At 40.9% G+C, this 19,134-nt stretch overlaps 1 protein-coding gene across 1 annotated transcript in view; it reads right to left on the bottom strand.

Annotated features, from left to right (window-relative positions):
* Positions 1–1,212: 1,212 nt before the first annotated feature.
* The window catches only part of LOC127365909 (neurocan core protein-like), a 39,637-nt gene continuing 21,715 nt past the window's right edge, over positions 1,213–19,134 (bottom strand). The window contains exons 12-20 of the mRNA XM_051404484.1: positions 16,417–17,517; positions 12,622–12,738; positions 7,718–7,831; positions 5,947–5,998; positions 5,629–5,735; positions 5,090–5,172; positions 4,274–4,418; positions 3,023–3,205; positions 1,213–2,495 (exon numbers count right to left, since the gene is read on the bottom strand). Coding sequence (XP_051260444.1) covers positions 2,377–2,495; positions 3,023–3,205; positions 4,274–4,418; positions 5,090–5,172; positions 5,629–5,735; positions 5,947–5,998; positions 7,718–7,831; positions 12,622–12,738; positions 16,417–17,517 — 2,021 coding nt within the window. The 3' untranslated portion in view covers positions 1,213–2,376. The remainder of the gene's footprint in view (positions 2,496–3,022; positions 3,206–4,273; positions 4,419–5,089; positions 5,173–5,628; positions 5,736–5,946; positions 5,999–7,717; positions 7,832–12,621; positions 12,739–16,416; positions 17,518–19,134) is intronic.

The following is a 19,134-nucleotide window of genomic DNA, read 5'->3' as shown; positions in this document are numbered from 1 at the left end:
TCTCATATATCTCAAATAAATCCAGATTATTAGGACATTTTACAGACTTTATCCATGTCATTATCTGGAGTAGGAAGGGCTGGTTGGATTTATGACCTCATTATTTTTAAAATAATGGCAACAATCTTAATTATTTCAGTTTAACTAAAGTCAACTGTCAAATATTTATGTTCATTTTTATTTTATTTTTTTTATTTTATACTTTTGTATCAGAATTAAATTTTTACCTTGGAGCTCTGTTGGTTTATTAACTTTTCTTATATTTCCTACTCACCTGGTGGGCCATTCTTCTCTTTCTTGAAATATTCTCCTCACAGACGCAGCAGAGATGAGAAAATTGCTTTGTGAACCAAACAGGATAAAACTACGCTCGCTGTGTAGAGTGAAAAATAAAGTGAGCTTCAAAGCTCAGTAAAGTAGAACAGAATAAAGGGGTTTGATTGACTTTCATCTACTGGGGTACCAAGGTGACATGACAGAAACAATCTTTAAGCACAACAGCACTTGTCAAAAACTAATGGATTATGGGACGTGTACACACTGCAGTAAAACAAAACCAGAGCCATGCTTGCAGCCCTAGTATAGGAGTCTGTACTTAAAGGACCTGTGTGTAGGATTTAGTGGCATGTACAGGTGAAGTTTCAGACTGCAACTAACTGAACACCACTCGTTTCTGTATTTGATGACTTGGGAATGAGAACAGCGTTGTGAACTACTGTAGAAACATGCCGGTTCAACATGGTGGACTCCATGGAAGGTGACCTGGAGCATCGGTAGATAAAAACGTCTCATTCTAAGGTGATGAAAACACATCAATTCCTATATTCAGTTGATTATACGCTAATGAAAACATACCTATGAATATTCCATTTCTGCAAATGGATCCTCCTAAACCTTTAGGCACAACAGTGCTTTGAGCTAAATGCTAACATCAGCATGCTAACATCCAATAGTTGTCCGGACATTTCACTCAAAGCCTCAAATGTGAACCTTGTGGTGGCGCTAGAGGAAAAGTGAGTGGATCAGCAAAGTCAGTCGGCTTCATCCTGTGGACACCAATGTCTCTTTAAACATTTCATGCCAATCCATCTAATAGTTGTCGAGATATTTTATTCTGTGGACACAACACTGACACTGATATCTTCACTAATAAAAAAAGTCAAAACTAGTTGATTGTTTCATGTCTTGAATAATATAAAACAACATCAGAAATTTTGTTGTTCATTTTTTCACTTTATTAAGAATGGAATACAACAGCAGGACAAAAAGTCATAAGAACACCAAAAAGTGAATGACCGATCAAATATCAAAGGGACCAAAGGACAAAAGAATGAGACATTCTACCCATCATGTAAATAAAGCCGTGCAAAGATTGAAAGTATTTAGCAATTCATAAACAATCAAGTGGTTATCTTGACAAAGTATTGTATCCCATCCACACTACCTTATGTCAATGGGATATATTCATTAGCTGTGAGTGTTTATGGGGGATGGGGGGGATCTATTTGATTGGACAAAGTCCAGCTATTGATCAAGGATCAGCCAATAACAAACACCACAATATTTACAATACAGAGATTAGAGGCAATCAAATGATTAATTTAGTTTTTTGTTGAGTGTTGGACTTATATACTGGTATAGAAAATGATGTTACATCGGCTCTCTGAAGTATAAGTTAAAAAAAAGCATACTCACTAGCAAATGATTCATAATAAATAGTAACATAACACCAAAACATAGCAAATATTAGAAAAAAGCATGTCAATAGAATAAAACAGACCAGCTATTCAGGTGCTCTATGGAAAAAGTAACAGCTACAGTACACATACAAAAAGCTCAGGGTTAGGGTTACTGTATGCTATCTTGCATCAATTACATCTGTGCTTTGTAAACAGAATACTAGAGTGAGTCATTTTTCATGTAGAACAAGCAAACCTTTACAGAAAAAAGTGACACAGCACTTTTCTAAGTTTCTCTCTGACATGCATACACTCACACACGCTCACACACTGCTGCCAGTCTAACAGACTGAGAGATGGGTTTAGTTCATAGACAGGAGGAGGATTTACTGTACTGAGATGTTAGGGAAAGGGGGGCGTTAACAACAGTTAGTGTTATAGTTAGTGTTCGCATGGACCTCGGTTAAAGGAAGCAGGGTGAAAACAAAAAAGAAGCATCAAAACACCCAAACTCAGGGACAGGGGGCATTGGGATATATTGTATGTTAGAGTAAGAAAACCCTATTCACCAGGAGGAGTAAAGCTAAAGAGAGCATGGTTAGAAGCAGGGAAAGGAAACAGGGGGTGGTATGAACTACTGTCTGTCTTTATGGGCCATGGTTAGCACCTCGGCATTGTAGATGTTGTATTATTTGGTTCAGTAGTAGCTGTGTGCGTCCTCTCTGGCCTTGTGTCCCTCTCCTCCATGTCTCCTGTGGCTGCGACGTTCGTGGTGCTGATTGTGGTGGTGGCGTCTGTACCGGTGTGATCGCCGGGCTAAAAATATATTAAAAGATGAGAGAGCGAGAGAGAGCTGGTAAATTACGTTCAACAATGGTTCCCGGCTGTACTTGAAACAGGAACATTGCAGTTCATGGTTGTTGCCCTACCTGCTTAGCCACCATGGCACCTAGTTTGCACTTACTTTGAGTTGACTGTAATTTCAGTGGTTATAAGAAAGAATCTTGTTTACCTGCTGCACTAGCTGTATTGTAAGTTGCTTCGGATATGAGCATCAAAAGACCAGAAATTCAGCTACATGCTGCATGAAATTGTTATTTAGAATGATAACCAGAAAGAAGGTCTGGGATTGTAATAAACATGATACATGATTATGGAGCAGATTTATGGACAGTAAAAGGTTATCATAAGAGTTAAAAATGTATTATTATTGATTAGAAAATCAATAAATAATGCTGTTAGTTAACTAATTAAATGAAGTGGAACAAGCTTTATGATTTTCCTTCAACCTCCAATAAGTTTTATCTGTAGATACATGTGTCAGGTTAAAACTGAACACTCACACTTTGTGCAGATGATCCTGGGTCTCTCCCAGCTCCCATCAGCCCGGCAGCGAGCAGTGGGGATGTGACGCTGGAAGAAGCCTTCGGCGCACTGGTAGCGGACCACTGCATGGATGTCATAGTGTGACCTCCGTCGACCTATCAAATGAGCGTTCTCCACTGCGGGCGGGGTCCCGCACAACACTGCAGGAAATAATTAGATGAAACCATCAGATGAATTATACAGATAAATGTTGGCATATATCCAGTGTCTGACTGTTAAGTACAAATGCTAATGTACAGCTGTCCATATTGTAGGTTTTTACCTAATTCAATTTTCAGGCAACAATACTGCAGCTGTGTTTTGCCTCTAGATGGCAGCCTTGTTTCTGTATCTCTGTGTTGAGCAGAGCTATAGTGATGCCAGAAAGAGGTAATGGGTCTCTGCAGTAGATGGGGACTACAGCCAAACCACAGAGCCATGAGACCACAGCCAGACAAACAAACACTCAAACTACTTAATCCTCTTCTCCATGTCCTCCTTCATCTCTCTTATTCTTTTTGTATCTACTCCGGTGGCCGTTCTCTGTTTCTTCAGCGTGTCCCCCGTCTTTACTTTCTTTGCATCCTACAAGATCTCACTACTGCATTCACATTCAGCTCAGCTGAGTCGGGTCACAGGGGGAAGCTGTGGGTATGAGTATTAGGAAAACCTGGCAAAATGGCTCGGAGGAATTTCGGATCATATTTGTGTGAACAAGGCAGTAATTGGCAATAAGTGCAACTACTGTATAGTTCTGCTGCCTGTGTGAGTGTAAGTGAGCCCCAAGGAGGGAGAAATGGCAATAAGAGGAGGATTGAGATTGATCTTGCCCTTAAAAATCAATACAGGTTTGAGACTGAATCACAAACTTCACTTAAGTTTGTGTTTGGCGTCAGTTTTTGGAGCATCTGCTGCTGTGACCTTTAATGGAGAAAAACTGCAAGTGATGCGAAACAGCTACTGAAGTCTGACCAACCAATGAGAGAAAGAATTCTTTTCTACATAAAGAGCACAAGCATGAGCACTGATGACTAACAGGTGACCAGCTGGTCGGCAATAAGCAACCAAATTGTACAGAGACAGCAGAAATCTCTCCGCCTGAATTGATTAAGTTTTAATTTGCTGAGAGAGTCATACTGGACCTGAATGTGTCAAACAAGGGAGGGAACAGCACGTTATTGTTCGTTTGCACGTTTGGTCACACGTTCAGTCCAGCAGCATTACAGTACCTGTGCCTTTCTTGCAGATGTAGGGCAGGTTATAGTTGCAGGGCACGTCGTTCCACTTGCCGTCCTCATGGGCAATGGTCACCACACAGTCCTCCCCACCTGCAAAGAAGTTGTCCGGCTGGCTCTCCCTCCAGTTCTCGTATACCTGCACGACAACAAGCAACAAGATTCAGCTGTATTTGCTTTCATGTGTCAGTACAATCAGACTGAGCATCTTCAGTATACTTTCAGATGAATGCCATTTGTAAGATTACACATAAATGGGGACACAGTTTTAATTAAAATGATGAAAATGAACAGCTTTAAAAGGCCCTGAAAGCAAATTTTCTCTATCTTTTTAATACTATGAGCAATAGGCTTCTTTATGAATACAAATCTTTCTGGCAAATGTCCAGCAGTTTTGGCTACTTCAGGAGAGATTTCTTCTATTTGTGTGTATATCTCTGAGCTAATATAAAGTGGAAATTAACAAATTTCACCCAGGGGATGAATAAAGTACTTCTGATTCTGAAAAAGTGATATCGTCATCACAAAGTCATATACTTCTTTGCACCAATCAGAATTTAGCAACATTTGAATCTGTTGTGGGGTTGTCTGCTGATGCTGCAAGTCTGCTGTCTCTCAAATCTGATCAAACCACACCCACACATTATCTGAGTTTTTTTCCACTGTTAAACAATTCATCCGTAGTTGAGGATGTTTTTTTCAAAAGTTAAGCCTGAGTGTTTCTTATTTAGTCATGCATGTTATCAATAAAATATTTTAAGGGTTTCAGAGGCTTTAAAACTGGAGCACAGTTCAAAACTGATCACTGACCAGATCGTTGCTGTCAGTCCATTGAAAGTCCTCCTCCACTGTGCGGTCATTCAAACCAATCCAGGCGTTGTCGTGACCCAGACCTGTAAAAAACAACAGTGCTTTCAACATGTTCCTTTGACTAAATGACTTCAACACAAACACTGACTGACACATATCTCTCTCTGTCTATTTGTTTTACACTCTGTCAGTCCAAATGTTCTCCATCTTGTCATTACCTTCCAACACTTTTTGTTATATCATTTCATTTGTACATGAATTTGATTTGTGACTTCCCTCCCCGCCTTGCATGCTCTCCCTGTATCGTACAGTAAATCAACAAACTATCCTGTTTCCTGCTTCAATCTTAAGAATAACACCTTGTATTTGCTATCTGATATTTATACTTTTCATTTTGTTTCATTTTATACTGTTTGTTTCTGCATGCCCAGGGCTCACATTGGCCCAAATTTGTGTCTTTGATTTTCTTCTTTTCCTGTTTGTACAATTGTGTTATATGTAAGTTACAACAGACCAAACTGACAGAAATGCACACATACCATTGATAAACTCCTGCTCTGTAGCAGAGATGACGCTACTGAGGTGGGCACTGTGCTCTCTGCAGTCTTTCTCTGCATCCTCCCAGGTGTGTCTGTGAGTGAAGTACCTGTGGGAGAACGCAGTGAAAGTAGATATGAAAATACATATTTCATATATTATGCAGCCAGACAGGTTTAAATGGTACAAAGCACTGCGGTAAGTATGTCACGAATAACTCCAGGGTATAAAGGCGTAATGTAGATAGATGAGACACCTGTGGTTGCAGGTAAATATATTGTGACTCAATTTATTTTAATGGAGTTTTTCATCTTTTTTACCTGTAGCAGTGGCCGTGGAATTTCCTCCAACCATGCTCGCAGCCTTCTATGTCTGTAAAGATGAAGAGAGAGGAGTAGAGGAAATGAGAGATGCTAAAATAATTTCTTGAAGGGCATGTAAGAGCGTGGTTAAGTGCAGGAACAGAGAGTAAGATAAAATAGTCTGTGTGAGATGGGAGGAGAGAGGAAGCGTTCTATCTCATTTGGTGAATAAAGACTAAAATATATGACTCTGGCATCTTGAGAGGCTAAATGGATGAACTGTAATTATACAGGCTCGTTTTCAATTCACAGCACATGTGGCCCTCTCTCTGCACTATTAGTATTCATTAATAACACCAAGGCCCGTGGATTCATTTATAACTGCAAAGGTTAGATATTCATTAATTCTCATTACTACTACTACTACTACTACTACTACACAAACACACACACAAACACACATACACACACAAGGAGGACAGATCTGGAGCTGGAGGTGGCTGAAACCATTGAGGTGATGAATCAGTTTTTGTGTGCACGTTGGTTTCAGTGTGTGGTATGGGGGATGATTAGTGCCACCTACCACACAGACACACTCGAATTTTGCCTCATGCTCATGAGAATAGAGAACTCCTTTTTGTTGTATTATGGACTAATATTTGTGGGTTGATTCTTGTTGTACGCCTGTTCGATTACCTTTAAAAACATTTTGATTTCTTTCTTCTTCTTTTTAATATATTTTATACTTTTATTTTATACTTACCTTTTTAGCTCCCTATTTCCCTTTTTTTCCTAATTTACCTATTTTTAATCATACTCTTTATCTGCTGTTCGGAAAAATACTTGTTTGCTTCATTAAGATCCGTATTCGGTTTGACCTTGGTGACAATTACTATGTCTACGTGAAAAAGTATTATCAACAAACGCTTATACTTAAAGGTACCCTGTGGAGTTTTTGACCACTAGTAGTGCTATCAAGCAAAGATTTTATTTGTGGATGCCTGTTTCTTTTTTTTTAAACTTGTTACGAATGCACATGCACATATGCAAGCCTGCAATACACATTCCTGTCGTGTGTTTTACAAACTATGTCACTGATTGACAGAACGCAAGGAAGAAGAACATTTCAAGCCAGCAACGATGGATATAAAAAATGCCTCGAAAATGACAGGAATGAAATAGATTCATCACCTTTGTTTAACCTCAAGAATACCTCATGGCTTAGTGAATGTTAACATTAACTTATGTTTGTTTACAGGTAAATTCCAATGGGCACATACACAAAATATGATACTTAATGCAGCAATAATCTCTAACTATGAAAGTATCATCTACACAGTAACACTATCACTGTTTTTATTCATCTACCACACAGACATATGAGAACGTGTGCATGTATGTAGGATGCTGACTGAAAACTGTACAAATACTGACTGATGCACGGAAAGCAGTGTGTATATCATTGTGTGTTGTGAGTTTCAGTCTGTCACCCTGCAGCCTTGTGACACACACAGATACACTGTCCTGATAGCTGCAGAGAAAAGTGTCTTTGTGATGTTGTGTCATGACATATAGCTGTAAGAGATGCTGCACACTGATCAGGATTATTTCCACCAGCACAAACATTTTGCTGCTGGTAATCTTAACAAGTTCACCACTGCAACACCACAACAATATGCTGAATATCATTTCATATGAACAAGGAAAGCATGATAATTCCCCTTCAAATTGCTTGGAGTAATCCCTTTTTCATCCATGTGTATGTGTGCAGTTTCTCTCTTGCTCTCACCTTTCTCGCACGTGTCTCCTCCATAGCTGGGCAGGCAAAGGCAGAGGAACGAATCAATCTTGTCGATGCAAGTGCCTCCATTTTCACATGGCTCTGACTGGCAGTCATCTACGTCTGTGAGGAAGAAAAAAAGAAGAAAGAGCAGGCGGGTTGCAGATCTCATTAGGGTTCAAATTAAAAGAAAAGGATGTATTCTGTTGAAGAGATGTTGTTCATAAAGAAAGAGAAACTGTGTGGGTGTTTGCTGCCATTCAAGCACTGACACAAAATGAGCTGGTCATTAGTCCTGGTTTAGACAGTGAAATTTGTCCATGTTAGGGAGTACAGTATAGTAATACAAACAGGATGTGTGTGGAGAATACAGAGAGTCTAATCCCCTTCACATTCCTTATTTGTCCTTATTCTCTCACAGAGGAAGACACTCTAAAAGCCTTCTAAGTGTTATTACACCCTTTTTATGTATTTACAGAGCTTAGGGTCGAATTAATGTATCTCTAATCTCTCCTTTTGTTTCTCTTCCATTGTCTCCATTTACAAAAGGATGCATGAGGGAGAAATGGCATGTTGCAAGTTGCATTGCTTTTTCTTTTTAGCAGTTGAAGTACAGACATAAATTTGATGGACTAGTCAGCAGAGAGGCTGAGCCTGACCAGAGAATCTGGGTTCAAGCCCCCATTTTGGCAGCTATCCACCCTGTGAAGAGGCCTTAAGCAACAATAGATACCCTACCAGCTCTGAGGCTGCTCTGCTACTGTGCTAACTGTGCTCTCTAACCTCTCTGTGGGAAGAACAAATGCAGGAAAAAGGAAAACTTCTCTACAGGGATCCATAAAGCATCACTTTATCATTGTAAGTGGAGGTCATGTAATCTTCTTTCACCACTGTGAGGTTTTTTGGACCTAGAATAACAGATATACCCCAGGACTGCAGAAATCTATTAAAACTCACAGTAAGAGTGCAAAAATGCTACTTATAGGTTCAAATTTACCACAAAGTATTTCCTGTGATCTTAACAGTTCCAAGCAAAAGGTCAGTGGTTGTTAAGAGCTAAATGTGTCAGACAGATCAAACAACAATGACCTTTTAGCCTGATATAAGACTTCAGACTGTTGTCACTACACAGTGAGGGTTGGTAGCAAAAGCAAGAATTAATTTTTAATCTGGTCTAAGCTTTGGTTTATCAATAGAGCAAGTTGTGGGGTACCCGTTTGAGACTGAGTAAGATTGTTTTTGAATCTCTTTTTAAAATCCAATTTTCTCAGCCTTAACTGCAGTTTTTGCTGTGACATCAAAATATTTAAGGTTTGATCTAACTTTAATCCGACAGCAGAGGCTGTTTATCTGTTTATGAAAATGGCAGCTCTTTAAAGATAAATAGAGGGAAATGAGGCTCTTTTTTGAGGACAGATATAGGAACTGAAAACAGAGATTTATGTTAATGTGCTTTCTTGTACACTTTCTTAGTCTTCTAACAGGCGTGAATTTGGGATCAATCAAACAATGTTTGTCTGTAAGATCAAATAGGAATTTAAGAGCACCGGTAGCCTGAGAGTTTTTCAAGCACCACTTTTCTTATTGAAGAAATAACTTGACAGCTCGGTTCATTGGTTCAAACCACAAAACCAAATTTAGGAATTTCTTACTTTTGCAATATGAAGACTGACACTGTGGCAGATTTAGGATTAAATCTTTGATCATATGAATCAAGGATTAGTTTTTTTAAACATAATTGTACCAAATTCAGATTTATGAAAGATTAAAATGAAACTGTGTGGGTGCAACTCAGCCTAACGCTTTGATTCAAATTGTGAGATTATCTCCAAATGTTTAAGATTGAGAACAATCATCTTAAAATCACGTATTAGTGTGTTCGGCTGAAAAGTGCAGACGCTGGATTTCTTGCAAAAGTGGTGGAGAAGGTTTTATTTTCAAAACAGTGGAGAAAATTGCTCCTCTGGGGGAACATATAGTTACTCAGGCCTCAGACTATTCATGAAATTCAATCGTTTATATATTATAGAAACAAAAAATTGTCATATAAATGTGAAAAGCCCCTTGGCTAAACATGACTGGCGTGACCTTGAATGACCTCTAGGTGAGCTTGTTCATAGTTAAACACTCACCACCAACTTCCTCTCCCAAAAACAATCCAGCTCTTTGTTGTTCAATATAAAAAGTTTGATCCCCTCGTCCCTCTCATCCATAATGCAGAGGGGAAGCTGCTCCTCAGAGAGATAATACTGCAAATTCTGCAAATCCATAACAAAGCCTTCCAGCATACCCACGCATCAGCTGCTGGCTGTCAGTTTGATTGTCCGTCTGTCCGTCTTTCTGTCACACTGAAGAGACAAAGCTGGGCACTCCGTGAGTATTAAGGTGTTCACAGCCTTAACGGGACTGTGAATACAGATAAGTATGTGACTGTATGTGGTTCATTTATTCATAAAGAGATCACTTCCTTGAGGAATGGCTACCTAATGAGCTGAGCATATGTTAAGGAACAAATTAGGACCCTTATGGCAGATTTATACCTGCGTGTCAAAGTGCCACAGTACCTCTGTGCAAGTGTCTGCTTTGGGATGTAGGGGACTACGACAAAAGCTTGCACTTCAACAGTGTCACTGCATTAGGGGCACAGTTTGGATTTAAAGTTGGAGGTAGGTGGGCGCCTGGTTAGCTCAGTCGGTAGAACTGGCGACCCATGTGCGGAGTTGCTGCAGCAGCCTGGGTTCAAATCCAACCTGTGGCCCTTTGCTGCATGTCATCCCCTCTCTCTAATCACCTTCCCTATCCATCTACAGCTGTTACCATCCAATAACACCAATAAAAGGCCAAAAAAATAACTGGTAGGTATGGTAACCTTCAGTTATGGTATACATAATCACAGGTATGTGATCTCTCCTACTGGATAATCCAGCAAATTAAATACCCAGGCTCATTGGGCTCCAACACTGTCTGCAATGGTACAAACACAGATATTAAAAGGATTGTTATCTCTGTATAAACAGTGTGGGAAAATTACACATTTCTATTGTTCCATATATATCATTGTGAACCTTAATGTGGGTGGACAGATTCATTTGAGTCACAATATACTGGAAGAATTAAAAAGGGATTTAAAAATGAACTATGCTCCGAATACATGTCAGCAAACATTATACTGCAGGTGCAACAGAAGAGTGAGAAGTGGACAAAAGGCCTTTTTTTACTGCAGACATTTCAAATTGTCACAGTAGGAAAAGCACAGGTGTTACTAATAACTTTAACAATTTCTTCTGTGAAAAAGTCCAATCAAGCACAGTGCTGAGAAGAGGTCTAATCAGAAAGTGAAAACACTCGAGTGGATGTGTCACGGTTGTGTAGGGCCTTTAAGTCAGGGCCAATGATTTAAGCAAGAAATTGCAGTGGAAATGGTATGAAAGCCTGGCTGGAGCTTTGTGAGTGGTAGATTTTGCTGCAATCCCTGGCTGCATTTCATTTGGCCATGCTGGTGCGCCACTTGTTACAGTATGTGCCGGCAAGGACAGGGAAACCCACTTAAATGGAGTGCATTGGGTGCACTGGTAGCAAACCATACAAACACTGTGGTTCTGGACCTTTATATGTCATCTCACTCTCTCTCCGCTCATTTCCTGTCTGGCTCTACAATATATACTATCCAATAAAAGCCGAAAATGCGAAACAAAAGGAGTGCAAGCGGCTCATGAGTCGGCAGGTATGACATTGAATACCTATATCAGCTGTCAAACTGCAGCAGGTAGTTGAGATTCTGTGTTAAACTTAAATGTAATGTTTTTACAGCTTTTATGTGTTTACAGAGATAGCACAGTACCGCATGTATCTGAATCCAGCCACAACTAGCTGCATTATAAATGCTTCAGCTGTTTGTCTGCAGATGTTTATTCTTGCCTTGAAGAGACAGGATCACATCTGGCTCCCTGATTCCAGCATAATACAGTCACACCTCTGTGCGTAATTTATACCTGAACTTACCGTGTGAGAGACAAACACAAAAAGGAAACAACAAAAGGGAAATCAGCATAAAGACTAAGAGAGGAAATTACATGTAGAAAAAGAACAATTGATCAGGAAGATTTTGAATTTAGATTCTGTCCCTCTTTGTCTACAGCTCATGCTCATTGGTTGTGTACAACATGGCAGCCAGTTGGCCCTAACCTTATCCCTCCATAACCTTAACAGTGATCAGAACCTTTATACGTGCAAATAGAGGTTATGTTTCTCCGTCTGTTAGCTTTTCTGTCAGCAGTACATCATAAAATCCTATGAATGGATTTCTGTGAAGTTTGGTGGGCATGGAAAGGCCTTCGGGTGAGGAACAATTGATTTGTTTTCGGTGCTGATCTGAATCTGGGATTTCCGCCATTAAACGATTTTTTATTTTTTTTTAGCCACAATGAAACTATGAGAGGCGTTGAGTTGATTCCAAAACCTTTAGGTATTTTCAGGGACAAGAAAATCAATTTGGCTTAAAAATTCAAGCGACTGTAAATAAATCTTTGTCTTTGCTACATGATGCTTTTTAAGCCAGGAATTTAAATTGCAAGGGGAGAACAAAAAACCTTGGCAGTGAAAGCTACCAATAGTTGGACCTTGAGGGACCGTCACCCTCACCGTACTCTGGCAGTCTGACCCTAACCTCTGACCCCAGCCTCTATTCAACCTCCTCTCTCAATGTGACGGACGGCTTGACCCTTGACCTGCCAATAGGCTATTGGAGACCCTTACGTCAATATGTACAGACTGACGCAGGCCTGACTTTATTATGCCACTGTTTAGATAAATGCATGTGTGTGTGTTTGTGTGTGTGTGTGTGTGTGTGTGTGTGTGTGTGTGTGTGTGTGTGTGTGTGTGTGTGTGTGTGTGTGTGTGTAAGCATCACTCACCAATCTCACAGTTCTCTCCAGCGTATCCTTGTGGGCAGTAGCAGCTGTAGCCCGTTCCCTGAGGAAGGCATTTTCCTCCATGCAGACATGGGTTTGTCACGCAGGGCTCCACCTCGACTGAAAGAGACAGACGGATGGGGGTGGAGGGGGAATTTAGGGATTCAAAATAAAGGAGTTCATTAGTGATATTCTGAAGGAGAATGTTTTTTTCTGTTTGTAAATGCGATTTATTTTGGTGAGGATAAAACAGGTGTATCTACCGGCTGAATAGAGCTTAAAATATTAATTTCCATGGTGATCATCTAAAGTTGGATGGCTTAGACACAATCTTCCTTAACCCCCTGCTTGGATTTTGGAAAAATACAGAATCAATGTATGACTCAAAAAAATATGGCACCTTAATTTTCTATATTTGCAGCTAAGCCAAAAAACAGCATTTACAACACACGCATATCCATTTCACACTCTGTCTCTTTTCAAAGGGATCAGAAGCCAGAGAGCCTCAACCTCGCCATCCACTCACAGTCACAGTTGTCATGGTTACCATATGGAAAGCGAGGCCTTGGCTCACTCCACCGAGCGTACTGGGCAGCGTGAGAACTTCAGACATTAGCCATCCTCAACAGAAATGAGCAGACCCCCCGCCGAGTGCCTCGGCCCCGCTATTCACCCCTTAAATGTGTGCGTGTGTGTGGTCTCCTTCCACAATTAGAAATTTCCATATCAATTGACACGCTACCACGTGTTTCTCCCCTGAGCCGCTCATTATAGCAACTTAAGGTCTTTGAAAACCACCACTCGTTCATCCTGGCCGCAGAAGCTCGGCTGTGGGAGTCTTTGTTCTGCCAGCTCTCCCTGACACTCAGTACTGCTTAAGAGGGGGTTGTTGTGTGAGGTTGACTGTGTGTGTGTGTGTGTGTATACGTTTGTGTGTTTGTGTTTACATGGTGCAATGAACGAAAATCAATACCATGTCTATGATTAGCCTTGAGGCTGAGCCTGTCCAATAACTAACCAGAAGCAGACATCTCAAGCTCACATCCTCTGAATTACCATCATGCCGCTGCTGCATTGGGCAAAATAAACATTCAGGGACAAAGGGGAAAAAAAGATTGAGGGTTTTCAATCACAAGGACTCAGGAACAGTACAGAGCAAGATTCCTCAATAGCATCAGCTCTATAGATTTATGTTAAGTTTTGCGAGCGAATCTTCTGCTCATTGTTTGAATTCTGCTGAAGTCAGGTGCTAAAACCAGCCATGCATTTCATTTAATGTACATCAGTCCAGGCCGAAGTGCACCCTCTGCATCAGTCAAGGTCATGGCACGCCTTGACAAATATCAACTGTTATGACAAGCAGATTTACTACAGCATGTGTGTGCGTGTGTGTGTTAAAGATAAACCTTTTGCGATTGCCGTTCATTAAACCGAGTGATGCAGAAAAATCAATAGTCTGTAGAAGGAGCTGACAGAGTGGACTGTCCCTCGCCCTGCACAGCGACTGACACCACCGGCACAAACAACAACAATGCTGGGAACAGCAAAATCCAACTAATAAGTTCACAGAGATGGGACAGGAAGGGGATAATACTTTGCAGCAGCAACGCTGGGGTACCTCAAAGTATTAATCCACGCATCAAATGTAGCTTTTGCTCTGAGTAATCACAGCCACAGACACGGTGGAAATATGGTTTACTTTGGAAATATGATTTTTCAGATAAGCGCTTCAGACCTCACAGACGGCATTGGCATTTCTGTGAAGGCAGAATAGCACAAAGAGAAAGGTGGAAGCAAAGAAAGTGGCTGCATTTTAAATGTTACAGAAAGATTGTGCTATAAAAATCTGTTTAAAAAGATCCGACAATGGAAAGAAAGTTGATGGCATTGTGTGTTCGTGCACCTTGTGTTCATGTTTGAGAACAAAGTGCTTTGCTACTGAAGGACCTTGAATCCAACCAGAGGCGTCTCTTTTTTTCTCTTCTCTCTCATTGATTGAACTGACTGATGAAGTGCTCCTTGATCCAGTCAGGAGAGAAAATACTGACCACCGCCATGAAACCCCACCTCAAGGGAGCTGCATTAGAGAGTGTATACATGAGAGAGATGTAAGCTGAAAGTCATTATTCTGGTCGAATCTCCTGCAAGAGGATCCATCCACCTCCTCTGTTTGTGTAGCAAAGATATCACTGTGTTTGTGTGTTTATGGCCTTCTGCTTGCATGACTCCAGGGTCTCAGTCAATCAATCAACCCTCATACTGTACACCAGCAGCCCAGAAGGTTGCCCTCGGCTTCTTGTCGATACACTTTACAGCTGTTTTCCATCCGCAGACTGCTCACACCCCAAGCAGGCAGCTCAGCCATGCCTGCAGCAGACATGAGTCTCTTTCAAAGGAAGCAAAATAAATCACCATAGAAATGTGTGATAGCATGATGCCCGTGGGGCCTTCAAATGCGGGTTGATAGGATGTTTCCTGCATGAGCTCTCATTATTAAGCGAAAAATAAGTAGTAAACCAGGTGGCCAGCCAGGAGCTTCACTGATAGACCGAGCTGCAGACTTAATCAACAGATTGTGTATGGTGGCAGGAATGTGGTCTCTGCTTCTGGTGGGAATAAAAGGTATGCAGCCAGGGGAATACACACTGAATTTCTTGAATAAATATGCCAATGGCGAGGTCAGGGGAGGAAATGAAAAGGCAATCTTAAAGGATGGTTATTTTCGTCGGCCTTCATTTCTACCGCTTATGATAACAATGTGCTTACCAAAGTAATTCCTGAGTTCCTGAGACATGCATGCTGTCAGAACTAAGTGCACTGAGCAAGAAACACGAAAAGTCAGAAGGTCTGACTATGAACAGTTCAACAACCAGGTTATAAACAGTGTTGGACAAGCTACTTCAAAAATGTAATTAATTAGTCATACAGTACTTCACTAACTACTCAACAACAGAAATAATTATTACTCATCACTCTACTTTATGTTACTCAGCAGGTTTTGAAGATACAACTGAGCTTTAGGCGTGCTGCTAGGCAGATTTAGTTGAAACAGGGTTTGCAGCAATATGCAGCTGAATCAGGTTGAGGACAGGAAACTTCCAAGGGGCAGATTTTGTTATCTTCTCACAGAGCCAAGCTAGTTGTTTCCCCCTATTTCCAGTCTTCTTGCTAAGCTAAGCTAATAAGCTGCTGGCTTTAGCTACATATTTAGTGGGCAGCAAGACAGTGAATAAACGTATTTCTCTCATCGTATTTCCAATACCAAGTAGCAAGCCTATGGTTAGGAATTATTTTGACCATCAACAGCTAAATGCAGCACTCCAGACGTCCAGTCCTCACAACGTAAGCAAGCCAAGACGACACAACATATAAATACAACTTAAAGTTAAGGGGAAAACCATTTCTACAGTTTAATGTATCCCTTATATTACTCATTACGGAAAAAAGTAACCACATTACTGGAAGGCTTTACTCAGTAATGTGTTACTGCTCGTCACTGGTTATAAAGATGCCAATAGTTTACACAGAATATCTGAACCACTTTATTTGGAGGTAAAACATCAGAATTTAACTCATTGAGTAGAATCTTACTATTTCCAATGGGAATAATGTTCAAAACTAAAATAAGACCCACGTTGTAATTCATTCATCCTGGTGGTTTTTGTGGAATAATATCAAACACGTTGACTAATTGCAATGAATATACAGATATATGGGCCCACTTATAATATAAAAATTTAAAAGTAAAGCCTACCAACAGGATTAAAAAACACCGGAGAATAGACATACAATGCTAACCTTTTGGGCTGAGAGTTATGCTACTGATGTTGACTCCTCCTCTGTTGCTTTCCTCCTCCATGTTGCCAGGTAACAGGGCCCCTGAGCCGACAGCATGAGACCATGCAGGCTCCTCCTCATCTGGGGGACCCGGCAGTAATGGAGGATAATCCAGAGAGCTGTTAAGAACTGCTTTCTCCACTGGGACCCAGTTAAGCGATGTTGAGGGGTTAGTGGAGCTGTCCTGGTTGTCTGAGTGAGGAGATGGAGCCAGGTCTCCTGATCCAACCGTTTGAGATGGAGAATGGGAAGGTTGTGGTGATGGTGAGGGTAAGAGGGACAAGGTTTGGGAATTGGATGGCGAAGTGGCTAGAGATGGGGAGGAGGAAGTTGTGATGGATGGTGATGGTGATGGTGATGGTGATGGTGATGAGGAGAGGGACTGATATGGATCTGGTGAGGTTGATGGCAATGGGGTTTCTACTGGTGAGGTGGACAGGGATACAGACGTGGATAAGTCAGCGCTTTCTGACCCGGTTGTGGTAATCGCTGTGAGCTCCAGGGGACTAGCAGTGGTTGTGGTAGTCATGGTAGTGGTGGACTGTCCCTTTCTGTGACCCCTCTCTCTAGATCTTTCTCTGGATCTTTCTCTTGGTTTACTTGTTCCAACGGGTCGACGTGAAACTTGAATTTCCCCTTTTGCTTCGGCGCCAGTGATTTCTCCACTACCGTCCTCTTCTCCTTTCCCCTTATCCTCTCCTCTGCCCTTGTCTTCTCCTCTACTCCTGTCCTCCCCTCTGTTCTTCTTCCCCCTCCCTCTACCTCCTCTACCACCTGCTCTAGAGGTCACTGTCTCCTCCCTCTTATCACCTGGCTGGGTTGTGGTCTCCGTTTCAACACGGACCCAGGTTTCCCCTGCAGATGAGGTGATTTCTGGTGCAGAGCTGGCGGTGGTGGATGCAGGTGTCTCTGAATTCTCCCAGCTCTTGGTGCTCTCTGTAGTCATAGAGTTACTGGAGGCGGCCAAAGTCGATGCCAGACGAGTGGGTGATTCTTCACTGGCTGGTGTAGAGTTTTCCCTCGAGGGACCAGTGAACCATGAACTTCCCCAAGAAAACAAACCTGCAGAGGGCACAAAACAAAGAAAGAACAAGGGGAGTCAATTATTGCAGACAGAGAGGATAGTGCAAAAGACAAAGCCAAGAGTGACGAACAAAGTAAAAATCTTCTTATGGATTCTCTGTGGTTTGCCAAGGGAGGCAAAACAAACACTTCTAAGCTGTCTGAGCTATCTGTCAGGTGTTTTTCTCTATCACTGTACCAGCACTGTCTACACTTCAATCTTATTAACGCCAGTAAGCAAACCTCTGCACACAGTGACGAAACACATTTAAAGAATAGCGCATAGTGCTGAAAGTTTCCCTCTACAGAACATTATTGTCACAACAAACAATATAACCAGAGATCCCTGTATGTAAGGGATGGATAAACTAATGAAAGTAATTTTATTACAAAGGCAGTTAGACTGGAGAGCTATACTGAATTATTTACCAATTAGCAGAAGGTGCTTGTTTGAAAGGTCTAACATTCAGCACTGAGTGTGAGCTTTCAAAACAATATTATGTTCATGTCACACAGAGATAAGATAATTACCAGTTTCTGACTTGTAAATGTCATTTATGTCACTATCCAAGTCATAATTAAAACTAATAAACTGCCTTTTTTTCTGAAAGCTCAGATACAGTATACTCGACTTGATGCTGAAAAGGCAAACAAATATGGTAGCCTCACTTCGACCAATGTCCTCTGTTCAAAGCAGTTACACCCAAAATCAATAAATAAAGTGCTATATTGTCAGTGCATTGTACTTTTAACCCTCACACAGCACACTCAAACAACTACACAATTAGACAACCATCTTCATTTATCCAATGATGTGAACACTAGCAATCTGTACACATTTCTACCTTCCATCTCATTTGGCTAATATACATTTTCAAAATGCATGACAATAAATGCCAAGAACAGACAAACTGCAAATCTGAGATATATAAATTAAATAGAAGTGTCTTTTCACATTTAAAGCAGCCACACTTAAATAAACTGAGTGAAGGCCTAAAAGATCTCTGGACACACACATGCATACAAAAGCACTCACATACACAGTCAGGCCAAATAGAATGAAACTAAAGACCACCGCAGCCTCACATATTGCCTCAGAATCAAATCAACAACCCTCTAACACAGTTTCAACAAACACTGAACGGAGATGCCTGCCATTTGGAAACCACTTTCATCCACGGGCCAGTACATAAAAACCTGTAAACCTGCTGGACCCCTGACACATGGGAAAGAGGAAGGTTGATGAGTTGGATTTCATTCTTTATCTATCATCTCCCTGCATCCATGTTTGAAGAGAACCTGATGTTTTCAACCCACAATGCCGCAGTCTTAATAATAGGCATCCCACAGTAAATTTTGCTGACATTTTCTGGGATTGTTGTGGTCTATAAAATGCTTAATTTCACAGCAGCTTTTCCAAAACAATTGAAATGTATGTTGCGTGTTTTGTTTGTTTTTTGCAATGAAATTGCGGGGAAAATAGTTAACAGAGAGGGTAAATGGGAGAAGTTTTTAGGTCTGCATCTTCACAACTAGAAACAAGGAAGCGAGTTTGGTGATGTATGGTTCAACATTTTGCACAGGACACTACAATGATTGGTCAAATTTACAGAAAAG

This window comes from Dicentrarchus labrax, unplaced genomic scaffold (genome assembly GCF_905237075.1).
Source record: "Dicentrarchus labrax unplaced genomic scaffold, dlabrax2021, whole genome shotgun sequence".
NCBI lineage: Eukaryota > Metazoa > Chordata > Actinopteri > Moronidae > Dicentrarchus > Dicentrarchus labrax.
This window is presented reverse-complemented; position numbering and strand designations above follow the sequence as displayed.